General features: G+C 44.7%; 1 protein-coding gene across 3 annotated transcripts in view; it reads right to left on the reverse strand.

The window, feature by feature from the left end:
* The window catches only part of MND1 (meiotic nuclear divisions 1), a 96,577-nt gene that overhangs the window by 17,172 nt on the left and 53,326 nt on the right, over positions 1-26,079 (reverse strand). For all 3 annotated transcript variants that reach the window (XM_058666672.1, XM_058666670.1, XM_058666671.1), the window contains exons 5-6: positions 14,670-14,744; positions 9,488-9,602 (exon numbers count right to left, since the gene is read on the reverse strand). In XM_058666672.1, the coding sequence (XP_058522655.1) occupies positions 9,488-9,602; positions 14,670-14,744 (190 nt within the window). The remainder of the gene's footprint in view (positions 1-9,487; positions 9,603-14,669; positions 14,745-26,079) is intronic.

Here is a 26,079-nt window from a genome sequence, read left to right on the forward strand (position 1 = left end):
GGAAACCCCCAGTGGAATTTAGAACAGGCAGTGGGGATCTACAGGGATGTCTCTCCAAAGTTATTCAAGGAGCCAATGAGCCTTATGTTGATTTTGTAGCTAGACTTATTCAAACTGCCTCTAGAATTTTTGGGGAGGTGGAGTCAGCAATGCCTTTGGTAAAGCAGTTAGTGTATGAACAGGCTAAAAAGTGGTGCCAAGAGGCAATAAAGCTATGGAAGCGTAAAAAAAAAAAAAAAGATTAAAACTATGCTATATAAACAGAAAGGGGGAATAGGGATCAACATAGATCCCCAAAGGACAAGCTAGTTATTATTTTTTCAGGTGAGTGTTAATATTAGTAATTCTACTGTACCATCACCCTGCATTGTATTGACTAATATTTTCTCACAGATAAAAACAGTACATGTAGAGGACATAAGTATTCTTACAAAAATCCTATGCACAGTATAACCACAAATTCTTTTGAGGTGAAGCCTCCGTTTGTGCTGTGGAAGCAGCAATGTCCATGATTTTTGGAGGCCAGTTGCAGAATTGCTTTTATCCGTTTGTGTTTCTTGTTAGCAATGCTAGTTAGGCAGAGATTCACTTAACTTGTGGAATAGATTGTTTTCTTTCAGAATGTTGGAATACAACTGAGTACCCGCTGGCTGTGGTGAGGTGCGTGCCCACCTATTTTCCCAGAACGATGACAGTTAAACGACCTGTCAGTCCACCTGCAGTCAGAGTATGACTTCGGGGTTACTGCTGCCACTGTAACAGCAATAGCTACCGGCGGTTATGACTGTGTACGCCCTGGCATGGCAGATCTCTGTGGTTCTTCAGACACAGGAGCAGTTTAACCAACATGTTTGGACTGGCTTGCTAATCATAAGCTGATGAGTGAACTTGACTTAAGAACAGGTGGACATGTTATCTGAGGTCCTCTCAGTTTCCAACTTGCAGCTAATCTCTTTAGAAGCCTTTCAGTTTATTTGAATGGGACTTGAGATGATTAGTTTGATAATTTACACGGTTTATTTGTATGGGACTTAGGATGTTCAGTTTGATATAATTATACATATGGTAATCCTGTTCAATCTGTATCTGCCCAGCCCTGGAATGCTTGGGTATTGTGCACCAGTAGGGGTAGATGTTCAGATATATCAGATTTTGCATTTATTGATAAGGTAGTGATAAAAAATTGTAATTATAGTAGTAATAGTTCTAGAATATGGGAAGATGTTAAAGTTAATTGCAGTCGTGATGTTATCTATAATGCTATTTATGTATGTGTACAAGCTCCATTTACCTGGATTGTGTGTTACTCCTTCTATTGTCACCAATGGGTCCCGAGCATTGAATTTGCCCAGAGAGTTATCCGCTATAAATAGCACCAAAGTAGAGATTGCCACGGTAGAGCAATGGACAAATTGGATACTAAAGGGTCTTTCCTTTGCAAGCCAATGGGCTGGTATAGTAGGCCTGGGCCTTATCTTATTAATTATTTATTTGGGGTCAGCGGACGCTTCATACAGCGGTTGCTAGTGCAAGCTGTGCTTGCCCTTCACAACAGAAAATCCCCAGAAATCTGGCTAGGCATGTTGGACTGGTAGTCAGAGACGGGTAAGTATCCGAAAAGGCTTTACCAACCTAAGACAGGCGCCACGTTCCTAGCCACGCGGTTTGCCCATGACGGGTAAGGAGAGCCTGGACTCGGAACACCTAAGACAGGCACAGTCCCTTGCTTAATAAAACAAAAAGGGGGAGTTGTTGGGAGCACTGCACGTGTGCCCTGCCCTAAGATGATGCCTGGACCCTACTTCCTCTTGGAGACAGGTTTCAGGAAGTGCCCTGTGATTGGCCCTTTACTGCTTGCCTCAGGCGTGTAAGCTGATTGGAGGATTGAGAGATAGCCAGGGGCCTTGGGGGAGGGGTGAGGAGGTTCTCTGTGTAACGGAAATAACGGACTTAACTGACTTAACTGAAGGCTTCTGGGTAACGGATTTAACGGACAGGAGGGATATATAAGCCAGAGGCTTCTGCCCCAAAGAAGGAACTGAAGGTTGGAATAAAAGTGCCTCTGAAACGCTCTCCAGTATCGGGTGATTTCTTCCGCGGGACGGGAGACACAGATACTAGAAGTTTCCAGAGCTGTTAAAAATAGATTGCGATAATTTTTGTGAACTTATCCAGAAGAGTGATATTTCAGATACTACTCACCATTTTCACTGTCATCTGGCATTCATGTGTTCTAATAATTTTCACAACATTTTATGAGGCTCTATTGATTTTTTTTTTAGAAAGGAAAAATCAGGGGTGGGAGGAAAAGAGAGAGAGAGCACTTATCCATTCACATGTTGCCCCAATGGCTGAAAGATAAGGATTGAGAAAGCTAGAGAGTCAGGAACCCAGGGCCCCATCTCAGTGGTCCATACGGATACTAGGAACCCAGTACTTGGGCCATCACCTGGCGCCTTCCCAGGTGCACTAACAGCAGACAGCTGATGGGAAGTGGAGCAGCCGGGACACAGACTGGGGCTTCTGGTGATGCTGGCACTTGCAGGTGGATGATTAGCCAGTTGAGCCACTGAACAGGCCTCTGCAGTACTTCTTAAACATTTGCTTCCTTGCTTGATTGATTCAGGAAGGCAGATTTACAGAAAGAGGAGAAGAGACAGAGAGAAAGATCTTCCTTCTGCCAGTTCACTCCCCAAGTGGCCTCAACGGCTAGAGCTGAGCTGATCCGAAGCCAGGAGCCAGGAGCTCTTCCAGGTCTCCCATGTGGGTGCAGGGTCTCAGGGCTTTAAGTCATCCTCTACTACATTCCCAGGCCACAGTAGGAAACTGAATGGGAAGTGCAATATCCAGGACATGAATCAGTACCCAGATGAGATCCTGGATCATGCAAGGCAACAACTTTAGCCACTAGGTTACCGCGCTAGGGCCCTGTTAAATACTTCAAACATTATTTAGTTTCAAGAATCTTTTTAAGTACTTAATTTCTACTACTTTTTAAAATCAGGTCTCATTTAACTATGGTTCTATTGGCTAAAACTAAACTGAATCAGCAAATCCTCCACCTTTAGGTGTCAGTATCCCATATAGGCCCTGGTTCATGTCTGGCAGTTCTGTTTCCCATCCAGCACCCTGCTTATGGCCTGGGAGAGCAGACGAGGACGGCTCAAGTTCTTGGGACCCTGTACTCACATGGGAGACCCACAAGAGGTTCCTGGCTTCTGATAAGCTCAGTTTTGGCCATTGCAGTCACTGGGGGAGTGAGGAAGATCTTTCTGCCTTTCCTTTTCTCTAAATCTGCCTAATAAAATTTTTTAACTAAAATTTAAAAAGTAATTCATTGTGGGTTGGTACAGTGGTGTAACAGGTTAAACCCCTGTCTATGATGACAGAATCCCATGTGGGGACTGATTCAATCACATCTGTTCCACTTCCTAACACCCTGCTAATGCGTTTGGGAAAGCAGTGAAATGTGCTTTCTTAGGTCCCTGCACCCACACAGGATGCCTGGATGAAGATTCTGCCTCCTAGCTTTGGTCTGGCTTATTTCCAGCTGTTGCAGTCATTTGGGCAGTGAACCAGCAGATGGAAGCTGTTTCTGTCTGTCTTCTTTCTCTGTAAATATGTATTTCAAATCTTTCTTAAGAAAGATTTATTTTTATTGGAAAGTCAGATACAGAGAGGAGGAGAGACAGAAAGATCTTTCCTCTGTGGATTCATTCCCCAAGTGGCCCCAATGGCTAGAGCTGAGCCCACCTGAAGCCAGGAGCCAGAGCGTCTTTCAGGTCTCCCACGCGGGTGCAGGATCCCAAGACTTTGGGCCATGCTGACTGCTCTCCCAGGTCACAAGCAGGGAGCTGGGTGGGAAGTGGGGCTGCTGGGATTACAAATGGCACCCATATGGGATCCCGGCGTGCGCAAGGCGAGGACTTTTGCTGCTGGGCTACTGCACCGCAGCTCCCTCCATTTAAATCTTTTAAAAAATGATTGCTTTTACTTCTTACTTGAGTATTTTATATTAATATTGCTATTATACTTGCTTAAGGGCATAAAAATTCAACTGGCCTAATGAAGTATCAGTAATTCTTGCAGGCATCACAGAGACAAAAATGATACACAGACTTGGCGACCTGAGCAGAGTGAGTGAGTGCTGTTATCACCAATTGTATCCCAATGTAAATAAATCATGCTGGACTGAGAGATAAGCCTGGCCATTACAACATGGGTGGTACAGTCACACAGTAAGAACTACATCCTATTAAAATCCTTTTGTGAAACTCATAATCCTTTAATCCAGCATAATCTGTTCTACACTAAAATGATTGCAAAAATCCTATTAAAGCCATTATCAAGAAATATTTTAAAACCAACAATTTCCCTGGGGAAGGGGATTTGGAGCGAGTAAAGATTAAAGTCTAAACGTTTTCTGAGTTTAGTGACTGGCATTTGCTATGTAAATATTTAGGTTTCCTGAACCTGTAGGTTTTTACTTTTCATTTTAACAAATGTTAGTTTCGTGAGATCTTTTTCCGGTTCACCAATGTCCCCTTCCTAAACACATTCCTTCCAGGATTTCGGTCACACAGACATGATGTCATCAGATCATGCATACTGCTGCAGGCTTTTCAAATGATTTTTCTTGGTGTTTCATTCTGGATCATTTCTATTGTTATGATTTCAAACCACTGTTTCTTCTTTTTTTGTCAAATTTGATCTTATGTTAATCCATAAGATCAGACAAAGTAGCTTTTTTATGTCAGACAAAGTAGCTTTTATGTCTTTTAAATGTCTTCCGTGTTTCATGTTTCGACTTAAGTTTCTAACAGATGCAATGCAACTGTAACAACTCTTACAAATTTGGGCTCTGTAAATTTAACTTGCTGGATCTGTTTTCACCAATGGATTATTGTCTCATTATGAATCATATTTTCTACCCCCCCCCCCATCCTCCCGCATGCCAAGTGATCTTTGCTTAATTGCCACACATAACAAATCCTACTGTTTTGGCTGCTAGGTATTTTGGTACTCAGAAATCATGTTTAGCTCTGTTCTGGGAGGTATCAGTGACTTGGCAGCAGTGTGATCCTTCTGAATCTTGGTCTTAGAGCTTGTTAGGCAGGTCCAGGGCAGAGTTCAACCTAGGGTTAATAATCCTCTCCCACTGGGCAGGACTTCCAGGAGGTACCTGAGGGTCACCCTCTAGAGGTGACGCCGAGTTCCTGCTGTCTCTCACACCATCCTCTGAACTCTAACCGTGTTGCTCTTGCTGGCTGTGAGCCCCAGCACGTCCTTAGCTTTGGAAACCAGAGACCTGCTTGGGCTCTCCTTTGCGCACTGCTGCCAGGAAAACTCTCAGCAAAATAAGCAGGGCCAAGGGCAGGGCTCATTTTACCTGCTTCCCTTTTCACAGAACCACTGCCTTTCGTAGCCTGATGGCAATTACTAAAAGCACTCTGTAGATTTTGGTTGGTTTTAGCAGGAAAGATCAATCTGGAGGCCATTAATACCTTGGCTGGAAGCAGAAGTGCTGCAACTGTATGAAGTTTCATGTTTGTTGCTCTGAACTTTAAAAGCAGAGGAGCTGGACATATTTTCATAAAAATATGAACTGAAGTCAATATAAAAAGTGTTTTTACAGATACACACACACTGACAGTGTTTTTCTTGAACATGTAGCTTAGAGGCTTTCCTGAGAAAAAAAATCCTACACTCACATCTAACACATTTATGGAATAGTAAATTATTCTACATGTCTACTAGGTATAAAATGTGTTTTCTAATAAGTTCCCCATAAAAATGATCTTTAGTGGAATGAAAAAAACCTGCACAATGAGGCTGGCAATGCAATGTGGCCGGCAGTCACTATCTGAGATGCTGGCATATCCTATGGGCTCCTGTTCACGCCGCAGCTGCTCCATTTTTTTTTTTTAAGATTTATTTATTTTTATTGGAAAGTCAGATATACAGAGGAGGAGAGACAGAGAGGAAGATCTTCCATCCGATGATTCACTCCCCAAGTGACCGCAACGGCTGGTGCTGTGCCGATCCGAAGTCAGGAGCCAGGAACTTCCTCCAGGTCTCCCACACGGGTATAGGATCGCAAAGCATTGGGCTGTCCTCGACTGCTTTCCCAGGCCACAAGCAGGGAGCTGGATGGGAAGTGGAGCAGCCGGGATGTGAACTGACGCCTATATGGGATCCCGGCGTGTTCAAGAAGAGGACTTATGCTGCTAGGCCACGCGGCCAGGCCCTGCTCTACTTTTGATTTAGCTCCCTGCTAACAGCTTAGGAAAAGCTGTGAAAGGTGCTCCAAGTGTTTGGGCTCAGGTGGGTGGCCCCGCTGAGATTCTGTTTCCTGCCTTCAGTATGGCCCAACCTCTGCTGATGCCCCCACTGGGGGGTGGACCAGTGGATGGAAGGTCTCTAATACATCTTTTTTTTTTTTTTAAAGATCTTTATTGGAAAGGCAGATTTACAAAGAGGAGAGACAGAGAGAAAGATCTTCCACCTGCTGGCTCACCTCCCCAAGCGGCCACAATAGCCAGAACTGATTTGATCCAAAGCCAAGAGCCTCCTCTGGATCTCCCACACAGGTGCAGATTCCCAAGACTTTGGGCTATCTTCTACTGCTTTCCCAGACACAGCAGGGAGCTGGATGGGAAGTGGTGCAGCTGGCACATGAACCAGCACCCATACTGGATCCTGACATTTGGAAAGCGAAGGCTTTAGCTGATAGGCTACTGTGCCAGGTCCTCAGATAAATCTTTAAAAACAAAACAAAATGGCATAAACCAGAAGGAAGGACATTTACCCTTTTATTCCTAAGCCAAAAAAAATAGTATGTCTCTGATTTACCAAAATAAATTTTGCAGGACCTAACTACATAGAGCACTAATGGCTAATCTGACCATTAAGATGTAATCTAGGTCTGAAACTGATGGAAAATAACAAAGTCTCTTAACATTGAAATTTGGAAAGCTTTACCTTCTCCTCACTGTTACATTATACTTATTCACATTGGCACATTCTCCTTGGGTTGGAATACAGATTTCCCAACTTCTAAACTCAAGAGATGGACAGCAGAATAAAGGCAGTCAATTCGTATAAAACTTCACTTGCAGTTGCTCTTCAACTGTGTTATCCAGCTCTCCAGAAATCCCATACTCTTTCTATACCATGAAATTTCTCCTTTCATATCTTACTACTCTCCTCAGGTGAGGCCCTTGCTAAAATTGCTGCCTGGTTCAGACACAAAGGAATGGCAATTTCAGGCATCACATGGCTGGAATGAAAGCCTTCCCACTTCAGGGAAAAGTCAGACACAGTACTCTGATGATTGCTTCAGCCCATAAGTGACACCGTGGCTTAGCTTGCCCCTAGGTGTACGACTTAGTAGCTTAGTAAGCACAATAACGGCTTCAGTCCTTCCTAGGCAGGAAGAAAATACCAAAATCATGAAAAAGACCAGGAGGCTGGGAAGTCAAAGCTGGTGGTGACGTCTGTCAGGGTCACCTGGTGGTACAGCGAGGAAGACGAAGCCAAAAAGCTGAAGCTGCTAGTGGGTAGAGCTAAGGGCTGAAGCCTCTGGATTGGCGTTATGGCTTAGTGGGTAAAGCACTGCCTGCATTGCCAGCACCGATTGCCAGCACTGGGGTTTGAGTCTTGGATGCTCCACTTCCAATCCAGCTCCCTGTCAATTACTATGCCTGGAAAAGCAGCAGAGGATGGCCAGCTATGTGAAAGACCTTAGAGAAGTTCCCTGCTTCAGACCAATCCTGTTCTGGCCAAGGAAAGGGGTGGAACTCCACAATAAAAGAATTCAATAAAAATGAAATCAGCAAGAAAGCAAACAAGTATCAGATACAGTCATTGTAAAATCGGGTTTTCCATTATGAATTGCTAGAGAGGAAGAGGAGTCTCCTGGAAGTATGAAGCATTAAACCTGGATAAGAAGTTCTCCATTATGACATGCCACTCAAGACAAGGTGCACACATGTGATATACCTCCCAAACAAGCAGTCTGTGCCACACTTTAAAAAAAAGTTTACTTATTTGTATTGGAATGGCAGATTTTATAGAGAGGAGAGACAGAGGGAAAGACCCTTGTTCTGGTTCACTCCCCAAGTGGCTGCAATGCCTGGAGCTGAGCCAATCCGAAGTCAGGAGCCAGGAGCTTCTTCCTGGTCTCTCACACAGGTGTAGGGTTCCAAGACCTTGGGCCGTCCTCCACTGCTTTCCCAGGCCACAGGCAGGGAGCTGGGTGGGAAGTGGACCAGCTGAGAAATGAACCGGTGCCCATATGGGATCCCAGCTCATGCAAAGCGACGATTAATCCATTGTGCTAGATCCCTGTGCCACCTTTTCAAGATCAATCATAGGCTGCTATGATGTGGCTGTGTCCACTCAGAGCTTGCTGATAATTTCCTAAAACTTTCAAATAGTTTATAAAGGGTTTCATTTTATTTCAGATTTGTGTAGTGCCTTCTCCTGCAGATGATAAATCGATCTGTAGGCAACACGAAAAAGCTAACACATCTGCCCTAATACTTCATTTACAAAGAACCAGCTAGCTTGAGAATTCTGCCTCCACCTCTCTTTAAAAATCATGTCATCTTCAATGCCAAGATCCTGTATGGGTGCCAGTTCCAGTTCCAATTGTTCCACTTCCAGGCCAGCTCCCTACTAATGAGGCTGGGAAAGCAGCCCCAGATGGTCCAAGTCTTTAGGCCCCTGCACTCGCGTGGGAGACTCCAAAGTAGCATTTGGCTCCTGGCTTCAATCTTGCTGTGCCCTGGCAGCCATGGCCATCTGGGGAGTAAGCCAGCACATGGATGGAAGACCCTCTAACTCTCCTCCTCTCTCTGTAACTCTGTCTTTCAAGTAAATAAAACAAAACTTGAAAAACCAATCACCCCACCTGCTAAAGCAAGCGACACCATTCAGGCTTTTGGAGTGAGGGCTTACATGTAAACTGAAGCTTTAGATTTATGTAGACACCAACTGAACTGCTCATCAATTTTCAGTTGCAAAAAGAATTCATGGTGGATTAGGTCAGCTTAAATGCAACCGAACAGTCCTCAAGGTAATTAAAAAATATCAAACATTTCCAATTTTTTTCAAAAAATTCAACCCTACCCTTTCCTATCATCTTATGGTGTTATTTTTCCTGAATGATAGAAGTGGATCTCTTTTGAGAATCAAGAACCAAAGTAGCTCCTTGATTGAACTCGTAGTTTCTTGTGGTCACATTTCCCACTTTTGTGATGTCTTAGATGTGTACAATGTCACAGCTATCACTGCTGAGTGCTCTAGCACTAGATTTACTGGAGGAAATATCAAGGTATTACACTACAAATGTAAAATTACAGCACTCGAGCAGAATGCTATTCTAACGGGCTCTATTCTCTCAAGTATGGAGAATGTTACCAGGCAACTACAAGTAGCCTCTCATTCACCCAGTGAAGACCCTTGAGGTGAGGTATACACTTACGTATTTCTTCTACGACTTGTGGGTCACATTCCTTATATTTGTCCACTTCTGCTCTTAGCTGTTCCCTTTGCTCCCGCAGGGAAACAAGCTCTTTTGCTAGCGTGGTCCGTTCTTCCTGCATTCGAAATTATTTTATGTTCAATTAAGACAAAGAACATCCCGTTATGACGTAATATATTTTATACTTTATTTCTGATACATGATGTACATTAGGTTTTTGACATTATATGCATTTAGTTAGTGTAGGAACAAGTTCAATTTTTTCTCTGAAATTTCATGCATTTTTAACAAATATATTGAAGAAATAGGAAATAATAAATGTTCAAAAACAGATGAGGTAAAATTATGCATAGAAGAATGTCATCATGTTAGGAAAAATTACTGTATGTTTTTTTTTTGATGAAATCACAAGATTGTATTAAAATTGAGTAGCATTTAACAGAAATAACTATGTATTTTGAAAGTATTCTGAGGGCTAGCATGGTGGCACAGCAAACTAATCCTCTGCCTGCAGTGCTGGCATCCCATAAGGGTGTCAGTGCGCCAGCTGCTTCACTTCTACTCCAGCTCCCTGTTCATGGCTTGGGAAAGCAGCAGAGACAGCTCAAGTCCTTGGGCCTCTGTACTCACCTGGAAGATCCAGAGAAAGCTCCAGCCATTGCTGCTGCAGCCATTTAGTGAATGAACCTGTATCTACTTTTATCTCTGCCTGTGTCTACTTCTCTCTCTCTGCAAAATCTGTTCAAAGATTTGTTTTTATTGGAGAGTCAGATTTACAGAGAGAAGGAGAGAGAAAGATCTTCAATTCATTGGTTCACTCCCCAGGCAGCCGCAACAGCTGGAGCTGAGCCCACCCGAAGCCATGAGCCAGGAGCTTCTTCCAGGTCTCCCACGCAGGTGCAGGGTCCCAAGGCTTTGGGCCATCCTCGACTGCTTTCCCAGGCCACAAGCAGGGAGCTGGATGGGAAGTGAGGCAGCCAAGATATGAACTGGTGCCCATATGGGATCCCGGCACATGCAAGGCGAGGACCTTAGTCACTAGGCTACTACGCCAGGCCCCAAAAATCTGCCATTCAAATAAAAAATAAACCTTAAAAAATTACTCTAGACTTTTCTTTTTCTAAAATTAATTTATTCATTTATCTATTTATTTAAATGCCTGCACTGGCTGGGACTGGGTCAAGGCAAACCCAGGAGATTCCGCTGGGTCTCCCACTTGGAGACCAAGGACCTGGGCAGCATCTGCTGCTTTCCCAGGGATGTTGGCAGAGAACTGCATTGAAAGTAGAGCAGCAGGAACAAAAAACGACTCCCATAAGGGATACCAGCACTACAACAGCAGTTTAACTCACTGCACCACAGCATGGGATCCCTAGTCAACTTTTCCATCTTTAAGGATACTTAATCTTTACACAAATTTTTAAGGATAACAGAACTGAAGCTGGAGGTCTTGGCTACTTTCCTTTAAAAGTAAATACGAATAAAGATTTTAATTACAACATATGGATATCATCTGAAACTTGTAGCTACAGTTCTAATAGGTCAACCTTACGGTACTACAGGCACCAGCTCATATTTATGAAAGGTTAAATTAAATACAAACAAAAATGGTAGCAAAGCTTACAGTAAAGAACTTTAAATCTGAGGCACAATCCAGCTGCCTCAATGAAGTGCATCTCAGGGTTTCTGTTACCCTGTAATGGGTGCGGGGATTTTTACTTTTACTGCTAGCTCTCCCCCTGGGCTGCACCGTGCAGCTCCTTGGCTTTCCCCTGCCTAGGAGAATGCCTACTCAGAGCGCATGCTCTCTGCACTGACAGGAAAGTTCCAGAGCTGCACTAGCCAAGGCATATATATAAATAGACAACACAGCTCAGGTGTAAAAAACACCACCAGGCACAGCACCTGCAGTGCAGTGGTGCCACAGGCTACTTGTACTGAATAAGCAGCTGATTTCAACTCTAGACAACACACCTCTGATCCAACATCCTGTTCATGCGGCAGGGAGAGCAGCTAAAGGTGGCCTAAGAACTTGGGATCCCGTCACCCAGGGGAGACCAGTATGGAGATCCTGGATCCTGGCTCTGGACTGGCCCAGCCCTGGCTACTGCAGGCATATGGGGACAGAACGAGCAGATGTGTGTCTCTTTCTGTCTCTCCCCCTCATTTGCTGCCAATCTTTGCCTTTCTAATAAAGAAACAAGAAATTTAAAGTCTCAAATACAAGATGATTATTATTTGTTATCCTCACCCATATAACACATGCTTCAAAAGCAAAACAAGGGTTGACACTGCAGCTCATTGAGTGAAGCTACCACTGGCAGTACTGTCCTTCCACACAGGCACCAGATTGCATCCCAGCACGTCCAGTTCTGATCTAACCTTCTACCAATACACCTGGGGAAGCAGGAAACCACAGCCCTTGCCACTCATGTGGGAGGCCTGGATGGAGCTGCAAGCTGCTGAAATTAGGCTTGCCCCGTCCTATCCATTGTAGCTACTGGAGCATGATGTAGAGAATGGAAGATATCTATTGCTTCTCCTCATTGTGTAACTGATCTTCAAGTGAATAATAAGTACATTTTTGCAAAAGAAAGGGAGGAAAAACAAGTGAAGAGAAAGCTAATGCAGAAAGAGGCAGCAGAGGGACACACATCCACGTGCACACACTGACAGCTCCCCAATCACGGCAGAGGGACACACATCCACGTGCACACACTGACAACTCCCCAATCACGGCAGAGGGACACACATCCACGTGCACACACTGACAGCTCCCCAATCACGGCAGAGGGACACACATCCACGTGCGCACACTGACAGCTCCCCAATCACGGCAGAGGGACACACATCCACAGCAACACACTGACAGCTCCCCAATCACGGCAGAGGGACACACATCCACGTGAACACACTGACAGCTCCCCAATCACGGCAGAGGGACACACATCCACGTGAACACACTGACAGCTCCCCAATCACGGCAGAGGGACACACATCCACGGCAACACACTGACAGCTCCCTAATCACGGCAGAGGGACACACATCCACGGCAACACACTGACAGCTCCCCAATCACGGCAGAGGGACACACATCCACGGCAACACACTGACAGCTCCCCAATCACGGCAGAGGGACACACATCCACAGCAACACACTGACAGCTCCCCAATCACGGCAGAGGGACACACATCCACGTGAACACACTGACAGCTCCCCAATCACGGCAGAGGGACACACATCCACGGCAACACACTGACAGCTCCCCAATCACGGCAGAGGGACACACATCCACAGCAACACACTGACAGCTCCCCAATCACGGCAGAGGGACACACATCCACGTGAACACACTGACAGCTCCCCAATCACGGCAGAGGGACACACATCCACGGCAACACACTGACAGCTCCCCAATCACGGCAGAGGGACACACATCCACGGCAACACACTGACAGCTCCCCAATCACGGCAGAGGGACACACATCCACGGCAACACACTGACAGCTCCCCAATCACGGCAGAGGGACACACATCCACGTGAACACACTGACAGCTCCCCAATCACGGCAGAGGGACACACATCCACGGCAACACACTGACAGCTCCCCAATCACGGCAGAGGGACACACATCCACGGCAACACACTGACAGCTCCCCAATCACGGCAGAGGGACACACATCCACGTGAACACACTGACAGCTCCCCAATCACGGCAGAGGGACACACATCCACGTGAACACACTGACAGCTCCCCAATCATGGCAGAGGAACACACATCCACAGCAACACACTGATGGCTCTTCATTCAGAGGGAAATACATCCACATGATTGCACTGACAGCCCTCCAATCATGGACACAGTGCTTGCTAGCACTGTGGTCTTTGCCAAATTAATTGACTTCTTTGTATGTCTGGTTCCCCAAATGTTAAGACAGTGACAGGGGTATCTTTGTGGGACTGTTTCACAGGATTCAATGAACACATGAAATGCATTTTAATAGCACTTGCCTGGCTCACAGCAAAACAGACATGTTAGTTACTTGTTTTTCTTTTCATAGCATGAGTATCTAGTATAGAGGGGCCTGCTGCTTCTGAAAATGCCCCACGTTCTCACCAAGCAGAAGACTTGGTCTTTCTCAGTAATCTTTCTGAATTACTATACTCTCCTGACAGGTGCCAGTATCAGCTAGATTTGCCAGTAGGGTTTGCCCGCAGTGCCCAAGTTGCACTGGTTTCATTGGGCAAACAGTAGACTAACTGGTGGACACTTCTGGGCACAGGCATGTCATTATTAGGTGAAGATGTTTTTCTATATTATTTCCAGTGTCATTCATACGAAAAAAATGAGGATCAACTAAAGTGGTAATCAGGCCTGGTAACTATAGCACAGACTTACGTCATGCTCCAGAAAGATCTTTTCTTGAATATTCTGCAGAAATGATCATTCTGCAGTTCCTAGCTGACTTTGCAGACAGTTCACACATAAGAAAAATGTGAATTACAAAAGCATAAAGCCACCATAAGCCTGTGAGACACTGCTGCCAATATACGACAGTCAGTGACACAGAAATGGCTCGTGTTCATGCTGTTCTTCAACACTGTTTGGTTACATACCCTTCCTGTGCTTATGACACTAGAAAGTAAACCAATTTTTAAAAACCTCTAACATAACATCTATAGAATAGTTCTTACAAAGTAGGTGAATATTCATTTAAATAGTTAAAAAATATTACCATCCTACAAAACACTGTGCTGCTATTTTTCACTTTGTTTTGCAACAAATTAGAAAAAATAAAAATCCCTTAAAAACTGAAGTTTACATTTATGCAGGCCTTGCCTGTACTAGGTCCTCTTCCAAGGGCTTTGCAAGTACTAAGTAGCTTAACCCACCAATAAACAGTGAGGTAGATTTTATTATTCCCATTCTACAACTGAGAGCAGAGAATGTGGGAGGCTTTCCAGCCCAGGTTGCCTGGCTCTTGGGGGGAGGGTCTCCTTTGCTAATGCAGCCATACTGGCAGGAACAGTGACAAGAAGTCTGATCCTCCCCGGTGAAGTGTCCGTGCCTTTGCTGGCCTAAGCTCTTCCCCCAGGAATGGGATCCTCCTCACAAACAGCTTGCTGCCCTTACTCTATTAGAAACCGCCATTATTAAAGAATCTGGACACCAACTTACCGTCTCATGTCGGCCAATTTTAGCTTTCTCAATGTTTTTCTGCAAGATCGCATGCTTCTGGTTTCCCTCAGACAGCTAGAGAACCAAAAACAAATAAAAGGACTCGTTAAGATAAACTTTCTTGACACAGAATTTATGAAGACAAAATGAAATCTGTCATTGGCTCAGGTCAATGTCACAAACAAGTCAAACTACACTGGATCTAATTTCATTACTTCAGTAAGGAAGAGTAGAAAGAAAGGTTTGAGGTATTTTCTTATTTTGTGCAGAAAAAAATATTAAACTCTCAAACTTTTCTATGTAGTTTCCACTTATCAGGTTCCCCTCTCCAAGTAACCAGAGGTCTATTTAGTTAGAAACTGTATTTGAAAATTCATTGTATTCATTATTAAATTATAAACTCATTATTAAATTATCTCTTCAAATTTCCTGTAACTTCTGAAAAGTCTTCTCAGAATATCTAAGACTGATTCTTGCAGACTTAAAGTATTGTGACTGTCTTAATAACAGTCACTGGGAACAACATTACTTGTAATTCCTAAAGTTTGAGGTATAACATACTTCCTATACTAAGCTGTCAAAGAAATTATCTGTTAGATGGCTGTCAATTTGAGGTATGTGCTACACATCTTGACCACAGCCAAGACAGCAGACAGAGTTTAACCCAATGAGAGAGACATCTGCAGCCCATATAAAAGTGCTCGAGTTTGACATGCGGCTTCCAGGTCCTGACTGGTGACCTGCCGGCGCAGGCTCTGGGAGGGAACAGCAATGGCTCAGGCACTGGGTTCCTGCCACTCACAGGGGAACATGGATTGTGTGTCTAGCTCGTAGTGTGGTCCTGACCCAGCCTCGGCCATTGCAGGCATTGAGTAAGGATGTGAGCCAGAGGAAGGGAACTCTTTCAATCTGTCTCTCTGAATCTCTGTCAAACAATTTTTTTTTTAAAGATTTATTCACTTCATTACAAAGTCAGATATACAGAGAGAAGGAGAGACAGAGAGGAAGATCCTCCGTCCGATGTTTCACTCCCCAAGTGAGCCCCAACGGCTGGTGCTGCGCCAATCCGAAGCCGGGAACCAGGAACCTCCTCCGGGTCCCCTACACGGGTGCAGGGTCCCAAGGCATTGGGCCGTCCTCGACTGCCTTCCCAGGCCACAAGCAGGGAGCTGGACAGGAAGTGGAGCCGCCGGGACCAGAACTGGCGCCCACATGGGTTCCTAGGGCTTCAAGGCGAGGACCCTAGCCGCTATGCCACAGTGCTGGGCCCTGTCAAACAATTTTTTAAAAAGGTTATTTTTTAAAATTATATTTTGGCAATCTTTACATTGTTAATTAGGGTAAAAAGGTACAAGGGCTATGGGAAAGAGGGTAAGACCGCTATTTCCCTATTGTTTCCTTCATATATCTGAGGTAAAGGAAACATTCAGAGAGAAGCCCCACCCAGTCTCCCACCCACCCCAGGTCCCAGATGTAAGGCACATTCTGAGATCCTTGTTCAAGTGGTTCCGATAGTTCACCAGTTATAAATCACTGCCAATCTTGCCACTCCAGGTACGATGAGGCTGTTGTAGAATCCACTGATTGACATAGTCCATCATAGAGTCTCCCTTTGTCCAGTATTTCGCTGCCAACATGTGAGGTGGTTGATTGACCTGTTCTATTTTCCATCTTCTCTTGGTTATGGTTCTGAGTCCGCCATTTCAATTGAGGAGATCCCCAAAGAAACTCTGACGTGTTCCCAGACCAGATTCACGTATGTTCTAGCAAGTACAGGGCCCGGCACAGTCCATCTTCACGATCAGCTGGTGGTTGCAACTGCTGGGTTGGTTCTGTTCTCAGCCCCAACCTCTACCGAAACCAATGAGTGCTGCAGTCCATCCTGGCTCTGCCCATCACATACTCGGCCCTCACATAAACCAGTGGGAACTGCAGCCCAGTCAGAGCGACCCACAATAACCCCCATCAGGCCCCACTCCCTACCCTGGTTTGCCAGTATGTGTAGCAGATTAGTCCAGCCTGCCCCATATCTCATCTGGCCCTCTTAGATGTTGAAGGGCTTAGTTCCATCTAACCAGCTCAGCTATCTAGCCCTCATGGCTGTTGTTGAGTGCCTCTCTGTCTAGCTACCCCAGCCCCTGTCCTAGTTATTTTGTGCCCTCCCATGGGAGTGGTAATCCAAGAGGGAGGAGCCCACTATTTCCCTCTGAGGTCTCTCTCACTCCCGGATTATGCACTCTCCAGGTGCATTAGCCCCTAGTGCCAACTTCTGCTATGGGTAAGCCACAACAGCTCTCACCCACTCTAATGAGCCACAGTGTCTAAGGCAGGGGTCGCGACAGGCTGTACCGAGCTGAGCCACAGCAACCACTGGCACGCTTCCACTGGCACGCTTAACACTGGCTGGGAACAGGCCCGGTTGGGGAGTTGGGGGGAGACCCTGGCTGGGTGGAGGTTCCCACTAAGGGGCGCACAGGCTGGAATGGGGCTGCGTTCTGGTCGGGATACAGTTGTAGTCTCCCTTCGCACAAGTGTGGATTGGGACTTGACGCACCGGGCTGGGTCAGACTGCAACACCTGCTGGTGTTCTGGAGGACCAGGGTAGATGTGGGACGGACCAGGCTGGGTTTCAACCCCAACTGAGCCATGTATGACCTATATGTGGGTACGGACGAGCCGTGGCTGGGCTGAAACATCCAACAGCAAGAACCAGAATGGGTTGAAGGCCAGTTAAGAAAAGTCACTGCTCCTGCTAGGACAGGAGGTAAACTGAGCAGTGCTGGCCCATGGACCCACTGGTATGTGCGAAACCTGACACCAGGAGGGGTTCTGATGGAGAAGCCTGAGCAACTCCTCTGACAGGACACTGACCCTACAAATAAGCGCAAGAAGCATGGAACAAAACAGCCCAGAAGAAGTTATGGAAAGTGTCCCACTGGCATGCAGTTGGCATGGGTTGGGGGCGGACCAGACTGAATCAGTTCGCGTCATCCAGTGGCAAATCTGAACACCGGAGCAGAGTGTGGGTTGAGCCAGGTTTGGTCGCGGCAAAAGCAGTACACAAGACAGAATGCCAAGGTGAGGCTGCCTGAACCAGATGTGACTGCAGCACCCAACCAGCACACGTAAGAATCAGGAAGGGAGGGGCAGAGCCGACAGGGGAATAAGGGGTGGTTCCCCTGCTGGACAGCTACTCCCACTGGAGAGCATGAACTGGGATGGGGACTGACCAGACTAGGCAGGGCTGCAGCACCTGTGCGCTTCATGTGGACCAGATCAGGGAAGAGCCAGGAGGGGCGGACTATTCCTACTGGTGCAAAAAGATTATTTTTATTTGAAAAACAGAGTTATAAAGACAAGGAGAGAGAGATCATCCATCCACTGGTTCAGCCCCAAAATGGCTGCCAAAGCTAAGTTGGACCAAAGCCAGGATTGCTTATTCTGGATCTCCCAAAGAGTTACAGGTGCAAGGCGTTGAACCATCCTTTGCTGCTCTCCCAAGCTGTAAGCAGGAAGCTGCATCACAAGTGGAGCAGCCAGGACTAGAATTGGTGCCCCTATGGGATGCTGGGATCACAGGTGAAGATTAGCATACTATGCTGGGTGCCAGGCCCTAAACAAAAAACTTTTTAAAAGGTGATTCAGTTTAGAAAACAGATAAATGACATGTAGAAATAGATGAAATAATACCAGCTAGGAAAGAACATTCATATGGAATATTCATTAACATGGAGTTAATCCTACATCAAAACAAGATTGACTAATTTAAGGATGGTGTTTCCCATTGTTGATTTTAGTAACCTCACATGGACCCATGATTAAATAACCATTGCAGAACCCCAATACTAAATTTTCTATCATGTCTCGTTATAAACTAGCTAGGAATTTTAGATTCATGCAATAGGGTAAAGAACTTAAAATATAATCTACATCACCCTTACTACTGAGTTATAAGCATTTAGAAAAGTTAATAACTGGGTAAATTCACTATTTTCTCATTAAAAGAAACAAAAGGGCTGGTGTCATGGCACAGCTGGTTAAGCCACACCCTGAGATGCAGTGATCCTAGGTAAGCCACACCCTGAGATGCAGTCATCCTATACACGCTGGTTCATGTCCTGGCTGCTCTACATTTGGTCCAACTCCCTGCTAATGGCCTGGGAAAAGCAGCAGCGAATGGCATGTCACTGATGTAGCAGACCCAGAGGAAAGTCCTGGCACCTGACTCTGGCCTGGCCGTGTCCTGCTGTTGCAGATATTTGGTGCGTGAACCAGTGGAGAGAAATTCCACTTCTCCCTCTCTCTGTGACTCTGCCTTTCAAATAAATATATTTTTAGAAGATTTATTTTTTTATTGGAAAGGCAGATTTATACAGAGAAGGAAAGACAGAGAAAAACATCTCCCATCTGCTGGTTCACTTCCCAAGTGACTGCAATGGCCAGAGCTGAGCTAACCGTAAGTCAGGAGCTTTTTCTAGGTTTCCCATGTGGGTGCAGGGTCCCAAGGCTTTGGGCCATCCTTTATTGCTTTTCAAGGCAACAGGCAAGGTGCTTGAAGGGAAGTTGAGCAGCGGGGATACGAACTGAAGCCCATATGGGATCCTGGTGGATGGAAGATGAGGATTTAGCCAATGGACTATCGTGCTAATGCATACATACATATATACATTAGTATATAAATAAATCTTTCGCAATAGAATTTAGTTAAATGCTGGGGCAGATTTTGGATACCGTGGGGTCAGCTGTAACTGGATGCCCCACTCCACACTGAAGTGTCGTTTGGAGTCTGGGGTACATGGTTTTTTCTGCTCATGCGAATATACCCAGAAGACAGTAGGTAACAGCTGTAGTGCCAACTAGGAGCCCTGGATGGAGTTCCTGGCTCCTAACTTTGCTGACTTAGACCAACCTGCTGTCACAGGCATGTGGATTGTGAAGCACTCCATGGAAGATACTGCTTCCCCCCAAAGCACACCCCCAGCCTCTGTGCACGTCTCTCCTTTATCACTCTCCTTTTCAGTGAATCTGTTTTTTTTTTTTTTAAGTCTAGCTACATGCAGACAGTGGGTAACTATTTTTAAATATTTTTTTTGGAGACAGAGTGATTGAGCTCCCTTCTACTGGTTTACTCCTGAAGTCCAAAACTGCCAGAATTGGAATCCAATCCGTGACTCACATGAGTGGCAGGAATCCAAGTTCTTGGGCCATCATCTGATGTTTCCCAGAGGATTGGAACTGAGAGCTGGAGCTGGGACTCAAACCTAGGTATTCCAACAAGGGGTGCCTGTGTCCTAAATACCATTTTTGTTTATTTTTATTGGAAAGGCAGATTTTAGAGAAAAAGACAAAGACCCTCCATCTGCTAGCTTGCTCCCTAAGTGATCACAACAGCTGGAGTTGAGCTGATCTGAAGCCAGGAACTTTTTTGGGTCTTCCATGCGGGTGCAGTGTCCTAAGTCTGGACTATCCTCCGCTGCTTTCCCAGGCCACAAGCATGGAGCTGGATGGGAAGTGGAGCAGCTGGGACACAAACTGGCACCAATATGGGATCCTAGCATTTGCAAGGGGAAGATTAGCCAACCAAGCCATTGCGCTGGGCCCCCTAAGTACCATCTTAACTGGCAGGCCAGATTGTGGCCCCTAGATATCTGTTTTTACTATTCCTATACTATCTTGAGAAAGTTAGTTCCTGTACCAGGGCTTTGGGAAATGCTTCACTTCTCTGTACACACAAAGGGAACAGTGAAAGCTTCCCTTTAATGGTTGTCTAGTCACTGATTCCAACCCACAGCATCAGTAAGATCTATTGGTAATGCCAAGACACCACCCCAAACTAGTTATACCTCTTTTTCAGATTAATTATCTTCTTAAAATTAAAAAAATATATCAACCATAGATTTGCAAGCCACAATAAACTTTAAGGCCCAAAACATAGCAAAGAAATCTATTTCTTTGTAACAAAAATTCATATTTATAAAAACAATGCCCTGTGTAAAATGCTAATATTCCACTTTGGACGTCGTAATTGAAACAATAAAAAAGGGAGAGATCTTCAAAAAATTTCTGAAAAATGTATGTAAGGGTAGTCGGTGCTGTGTAAGCCTCTGCCTGTAGGGCCAGCAACTCATTGGGGTGCCAGTTTGAGTCCCGGCTGCTTCACCTGTGATCCAACTCCCAGGAAATGGGCTGAGAAAGCAGCAGCAAATGGTCCAGACGCTTGGGACCATACACCACATGAGACAGAGAGGCTCCTAGCTCTGGTCTGGCCCAGCGCTGGCCTTTGCAAGGCATTTGAGAGATCAATCAGCACAGAAGATCTCTGTCTCTCCTTCTCTCTACTTAACTCTGCCTTTTAAATAAAAATAAGCAAGTCTTTTTAGGAGATGTATATTAGGAAATAAATGTATAGATTTCAAATTTTTGTATCAAAATTATCTTTTATTTCTGCTTTCCATGAACTTTTTATAATTCTATAATCTGCATTAGAAATTTTTTATGATTTATTAATTTTTATTGGAAAGCCAGATATACAGAGAGAAGGAGAGACAAAGAGAAAGATTTTCCATCCTCTGGTTCATTCCCCAAATGGCCGCAATGGCTGGAGCTGAGCCCATCTGAAGCCAGGAGCCAGGAGCTTCTTCTGGGTCTCCCACACAGGTGCAGGTTCCCAAGGCTTTAGGCTGTCCTCGACTGCTTTCCCAGGCCACAGGCAGGGAGCTGGATGGGAAGCAAGGCTGTTGGGATTAGAATCGACGCCCATATGGGATGCAAGGGCTTTAGCCACTAGGCTACCACACTGGGCCCTGTATTAGAGTATATATATATATATATTTTTAAATATTTTATTATTATTGGAAGGCTGGATATACTGAGAGGAGGAGAGACAGAGAGGAAGATCTTCCACCCAATGATTCACTCCCCAAGTGAGCCGCAACGGCCAGTGCTGCACCAATCCAAAGCCGGGACCAGGAACCTCTTCCAGGTCTCCCACGCGGGTGCAGGGTCCCAAAGCTTTGGGCCGTTCTCGACTGCTTTCCCAGGCCACAAGCAGGGAGCTGGATGGGAAGTGGAGCTGCCGGGATTAGAACTGGCGCCGATATGGGATCCCGGGGCTTTCAAGGCGGGGACTTTAGCCGCTAGGCCACGCCGTCGGGCCCTAGAGTATATTTTATATTATAGCATAATATTATCTATTATATTCTATAACATTTAGCACAATTTAGGAGTAGAGTGTTTTCCAATGGAAAAATACAGATAGGGCCTGGTAGTGTAGCTTAGTGAGTTAAGTCACCTTCTGTGAGGTCAGCAATGCACATGAGTGCTAGCTCGAGTGTTTGCTGCTCCACTTTTAATTCGGCTCTCTGCTAAGCTAATGTGCTTGGGAAAGAGGCAGAAGACAGCCTAAATGCTTGGGCCCTACTACTAACCTGGGAAATCCAGAAGGAGTTCCAGGCTCCTGACTTCAGCCTGGCCCAGGCTTGGGTTGTTCAGGCCATTTGGGGCACGAACCAGACGATGGACACTCTGTCTCTCCTTCTCTGTAACTGTCTTTCAAATAAATATTAAATAAATAAAGCTTTAAAAAACAAACAAAACCTCAGATATGTTAGCATGCCATTTTTCCATTAAAATGTTTTTAAAATAACTGGTAAATATTATTAAATTTAGTAATTCTACAAAATAAGCCAACAGTTGGAAGATATGTATTGATTATACTGATGAAACATCTTCAGGTATTATATGCAATTTATAATCATTCACATCTTAAAGGCGTTTGAAATACAGATCATTCTGGAATTCCTTAATTCTTAAAATAATCATATATATTGTTTTTATTCTATTTTAAAAATTCATCTAGAGACTGATCGTCCATCTGCTGGTTCACTCTCCAGATGCCTGCAACAGCTGTTGGCCAAGCCAAAGCCAGGAGATAGGAGTTCAATCCATCCAGCTACCTGATCCATCACCTCTGCCCCGCTCCCACCCCCACCCCTTGGGGGCTGCACTGAGGAAGCCAAATCAAACCCAGAGTGTGCCAGCAGATGTCTTCAATGACATATGGCATGCCTACGTAACTGTGACGCACTAAATTCAGCATGTGTCATTTTTAGTATCTTGGAAATAGAGGGAGGCACAATCTGATGACTTTATCAAAGGAGAAGCTTCCAGTTATCCTAAGTATTGGAACAATTTGTTTCAATTCAATAGCTAAGAATTTTTGGCTATTTCATTCTGCGAAGGACCAGCAATGAAAATAATGATAATAACTTCTAGGCCTATCCTTGCTACCAGCTTATCACTTGCACAACAATTAGGAGCACTGTGGTCACAGTTCCAAACAGGTGCCTTGCAAGGAAACCAAACCAGGCCCCAAGCTGCTCTACCCCACTCTAAACTTCTAGCTCCTAATTTTAACATATATTAGAACAACCAAAAGAACTTTTAAAATAAAGCTGCTGGACCCCATCTCATGAGTGTTTGAACAGATCTGGGATGGGGCCAAATTATCTACACTTGCAACAGGTTCCCACATGATGCCGACAGTGCTACCCATGGAGACATCACACTTCTGCAGACTGCTGAGCTAAGTGGTAACAAATCCAACAAACATATGCAAGATACTAACATATGAAAAAAATGCCATTTAGTTCACAAAAAATGAAACACTGCCTAAACTAGAAACAATATCTTTATATTCTGTGTTTTCAAAAAAATGTAAAGGCTTTTGTTTATAAAAACAGAAAAAGGAGATGGTATTCTCAAGAAAGCATCCATTTACAAAGCAGGCTCTTCTGACCCATTTCTGTGATGAAAAAAACTTTGGTCAGCCACAGAACAAATCCAATTCCAAGTTTCACTAAAGCAAATCATTCTCTTACAAACCAGTAATTCTGCAACACAGAGCAGCTGCAACAACAGACACGCTTTGTAATTGGCACAGACAGGATTTCATCTTCAGATGGAGGGTCTGATATCATACGTCTCTTGAAAGCGCTCAAGGCTATCTCTGTAAACCCTGAGCATGGAGGTGCCAGTGCCAGTGCTTGGTAAAGGCTGCTCCACGGCAGGCAGGAGGGTCCTACTTGTAAGAGAGGGGAGTCCTGATGTCATCTTCATTAGAAATAAGCTTCAAGCACAAAAGGAAGAATATGGAGTTTCCACAGGTAGGGGAGCAAGTCACAGTGGGGGAAAACAGGAGTCTTGGGCCCATTGTGATAGAGTAGTGGCTAAATCCTTGCCATGCATCTACCAAGATCCCTTGTCGGCGCTGGTTCATGTCCCAGCTGCTCCACTCCCATTTAGCTCCCTGCCTGTGGCCTGGGAAAGCAGTCAAGGACGGCCCAAAGCCTTGGCACTGTGCACTCACATGGGAGACCTGGAAGAAGCTCCTGGCTCGTGGCTTCAGATCAGCTCAGCTCTGGTTGTTGTGGCCACTTGGGGAGTGAAACAGCAGGTGGAAGATCTTTCTCTCTGTCTCTCCTACTCTCTGCAAATCTCACTTTCCAATATAAACAAACAAACAAAAACAGTAGTCTTCAGAAGATCATGAAAATGTGTATCATGAAAAGGGTTGCAAAGATTTATATTTTTCTGTGTATGCCAAAATAAACAACTTCTATTCTTCTACAAACTTATTCTCATATACAGATAATCTATTTTATAAAAATTAAAGTTTGAGTTTTTTGCTTTATCTCTTTTTTTTTTTTTGTCGTTTAAGAGTAGTTTTAAGTTTGCTGCCAAATTGAACAGAAAGTATGGAGATTTCCCATATGTAGCTCTCCAACCCCACGAGATGGTATATATGTACAACTGATGACTGTATACTAACATTATCGTTCAAAGTCCAAAGTTTACATTAGGGCTCTCTGACAATTACTAATTTGATAGGCAGATTTCCAGAGAGAGGGAGAGACAGACACACCTGCCATCCACTGGCTTCACTCCCAAATGGCCACAACAGCCAGGGCTGAGCCAGGCTGAAGTCAGGAGCCCACGCAGGTTCAGACACTCGGGCCATTGTCCACTGCCTTCCTGGGCATATTAGCAGGGAGATGGACTGGAAGCAGAGCAGCGTCGATTAGAACCAGCGCCCATACGGAATTCAGGCACATGCCAGGCAAGGACTTTAGCCACTAGGCTACCACGCTGGGCCCCAAATACTCCTCCATCACAGCAATGTACCAGTTTATCTACTGGGCTATTGAAACATCTTGCTTCTTCTCAATTTTGACAATTATGAATAGTCCTGGTATAAACATGTTTGTGTAGGTTTTGTGCAAACATAATTTTCAACTCATCTGGGTAAGTGCCAAGATGCACAATTGCTATATTACATAGAGGCATTTTATTAGAAGCTGCCAACTCTTCCAACATGCTGTACCTGCCTGCAATGCACAGAGCTCCTTTGTTCCTCATCCTTTGTGTCCTTAGTGCTCATTTTAAAAGAAAATCTATGCACTAGTACTTTATTATCCCACCCCTCTATAAGTAGCTCTTTACTTACTTACGCTTTTACTATCACAAAGCTCCAACAGTCCCATTACTTGACATATATCACTGTGGATTTGCACAATTATGTCTGCTCGGAAGGTTAGAATTGCTGGATGAAAGGATAAGAATATTTAGCCTTTTGCTTAAACTACTTTCCTAACCATGGGAAACAGACAAAAAGAAATTTACCAAACCAGACATGAATGTGATGTGTCGAAATTCAAGCTAAGAACTTTGAACCTTGGGCCAAGCAGGAGTTACATGTTACATCCAAAAAAAAAAAAAAAAAACACCCAACAATTTTGTGAAACTTGTAAATACATACAGTAGCCAGATGCTGTTAAATTTTAAAAGATATGGGTAGGCTTTTGGGAGCAAAGTAGGTCAAACAAATTTAAATCAAGCCTATTCCAGAAACTTCAATAGATTTTGACACTGTCACTACAAGGTAGCATCAAAACTGCAGGCCGATTTTTGTGTCTAAGTTTTTTCAGGTTGGTTGATCGAGGATACAGGGTATCAGGTAGAGGAATATTATTTTAATTGGGCTAATGGAGTTGACACGTGGCTTAGCAAATTTAAGCCTTAGCCTGTGGCACCAGCACCCCATTTGGGTAGCAGTTTGTGACCCAGCAGCTCCATTCCTAACCCGACTCCCTGCTTAGAGCTAAGGAAGCAGCCTCCTGGTTTCTGGCTTCAGACTTGCTCAGCTCCAGTCAGCGTGGGAAAATATCTCCATCTGTCCTCCTCTGTAATTCTGTCTTCCAAATAAAAACCAATCTTTAAAAACAAATAGTAAAGAAACGTTAAAAGAATTTGCCTCTTCCAAACCTGCCCTACAAATGATACTTCAAGATGTTCTCTTGACAGAGAAAAGGAATAGCACCCAACAAAACCAAAGGCAAATTTGAAGAACATC

Source organism: Ochotona princeps, chromosome 7 (genome assembly GCF_030435755.1).
Source record: "Ochotona princeps isolate mOchPri1 chromosome 7, mOchPri1.hap1, whole genome shotgun sequence".
In the NCBI taxonomy this organism is placed as follows: Eukaryota; Metazoa; Chordata; class Mammalia; order Lagomorpha; family Ochotonidae; genus Ochotona; species Ochotona princeps.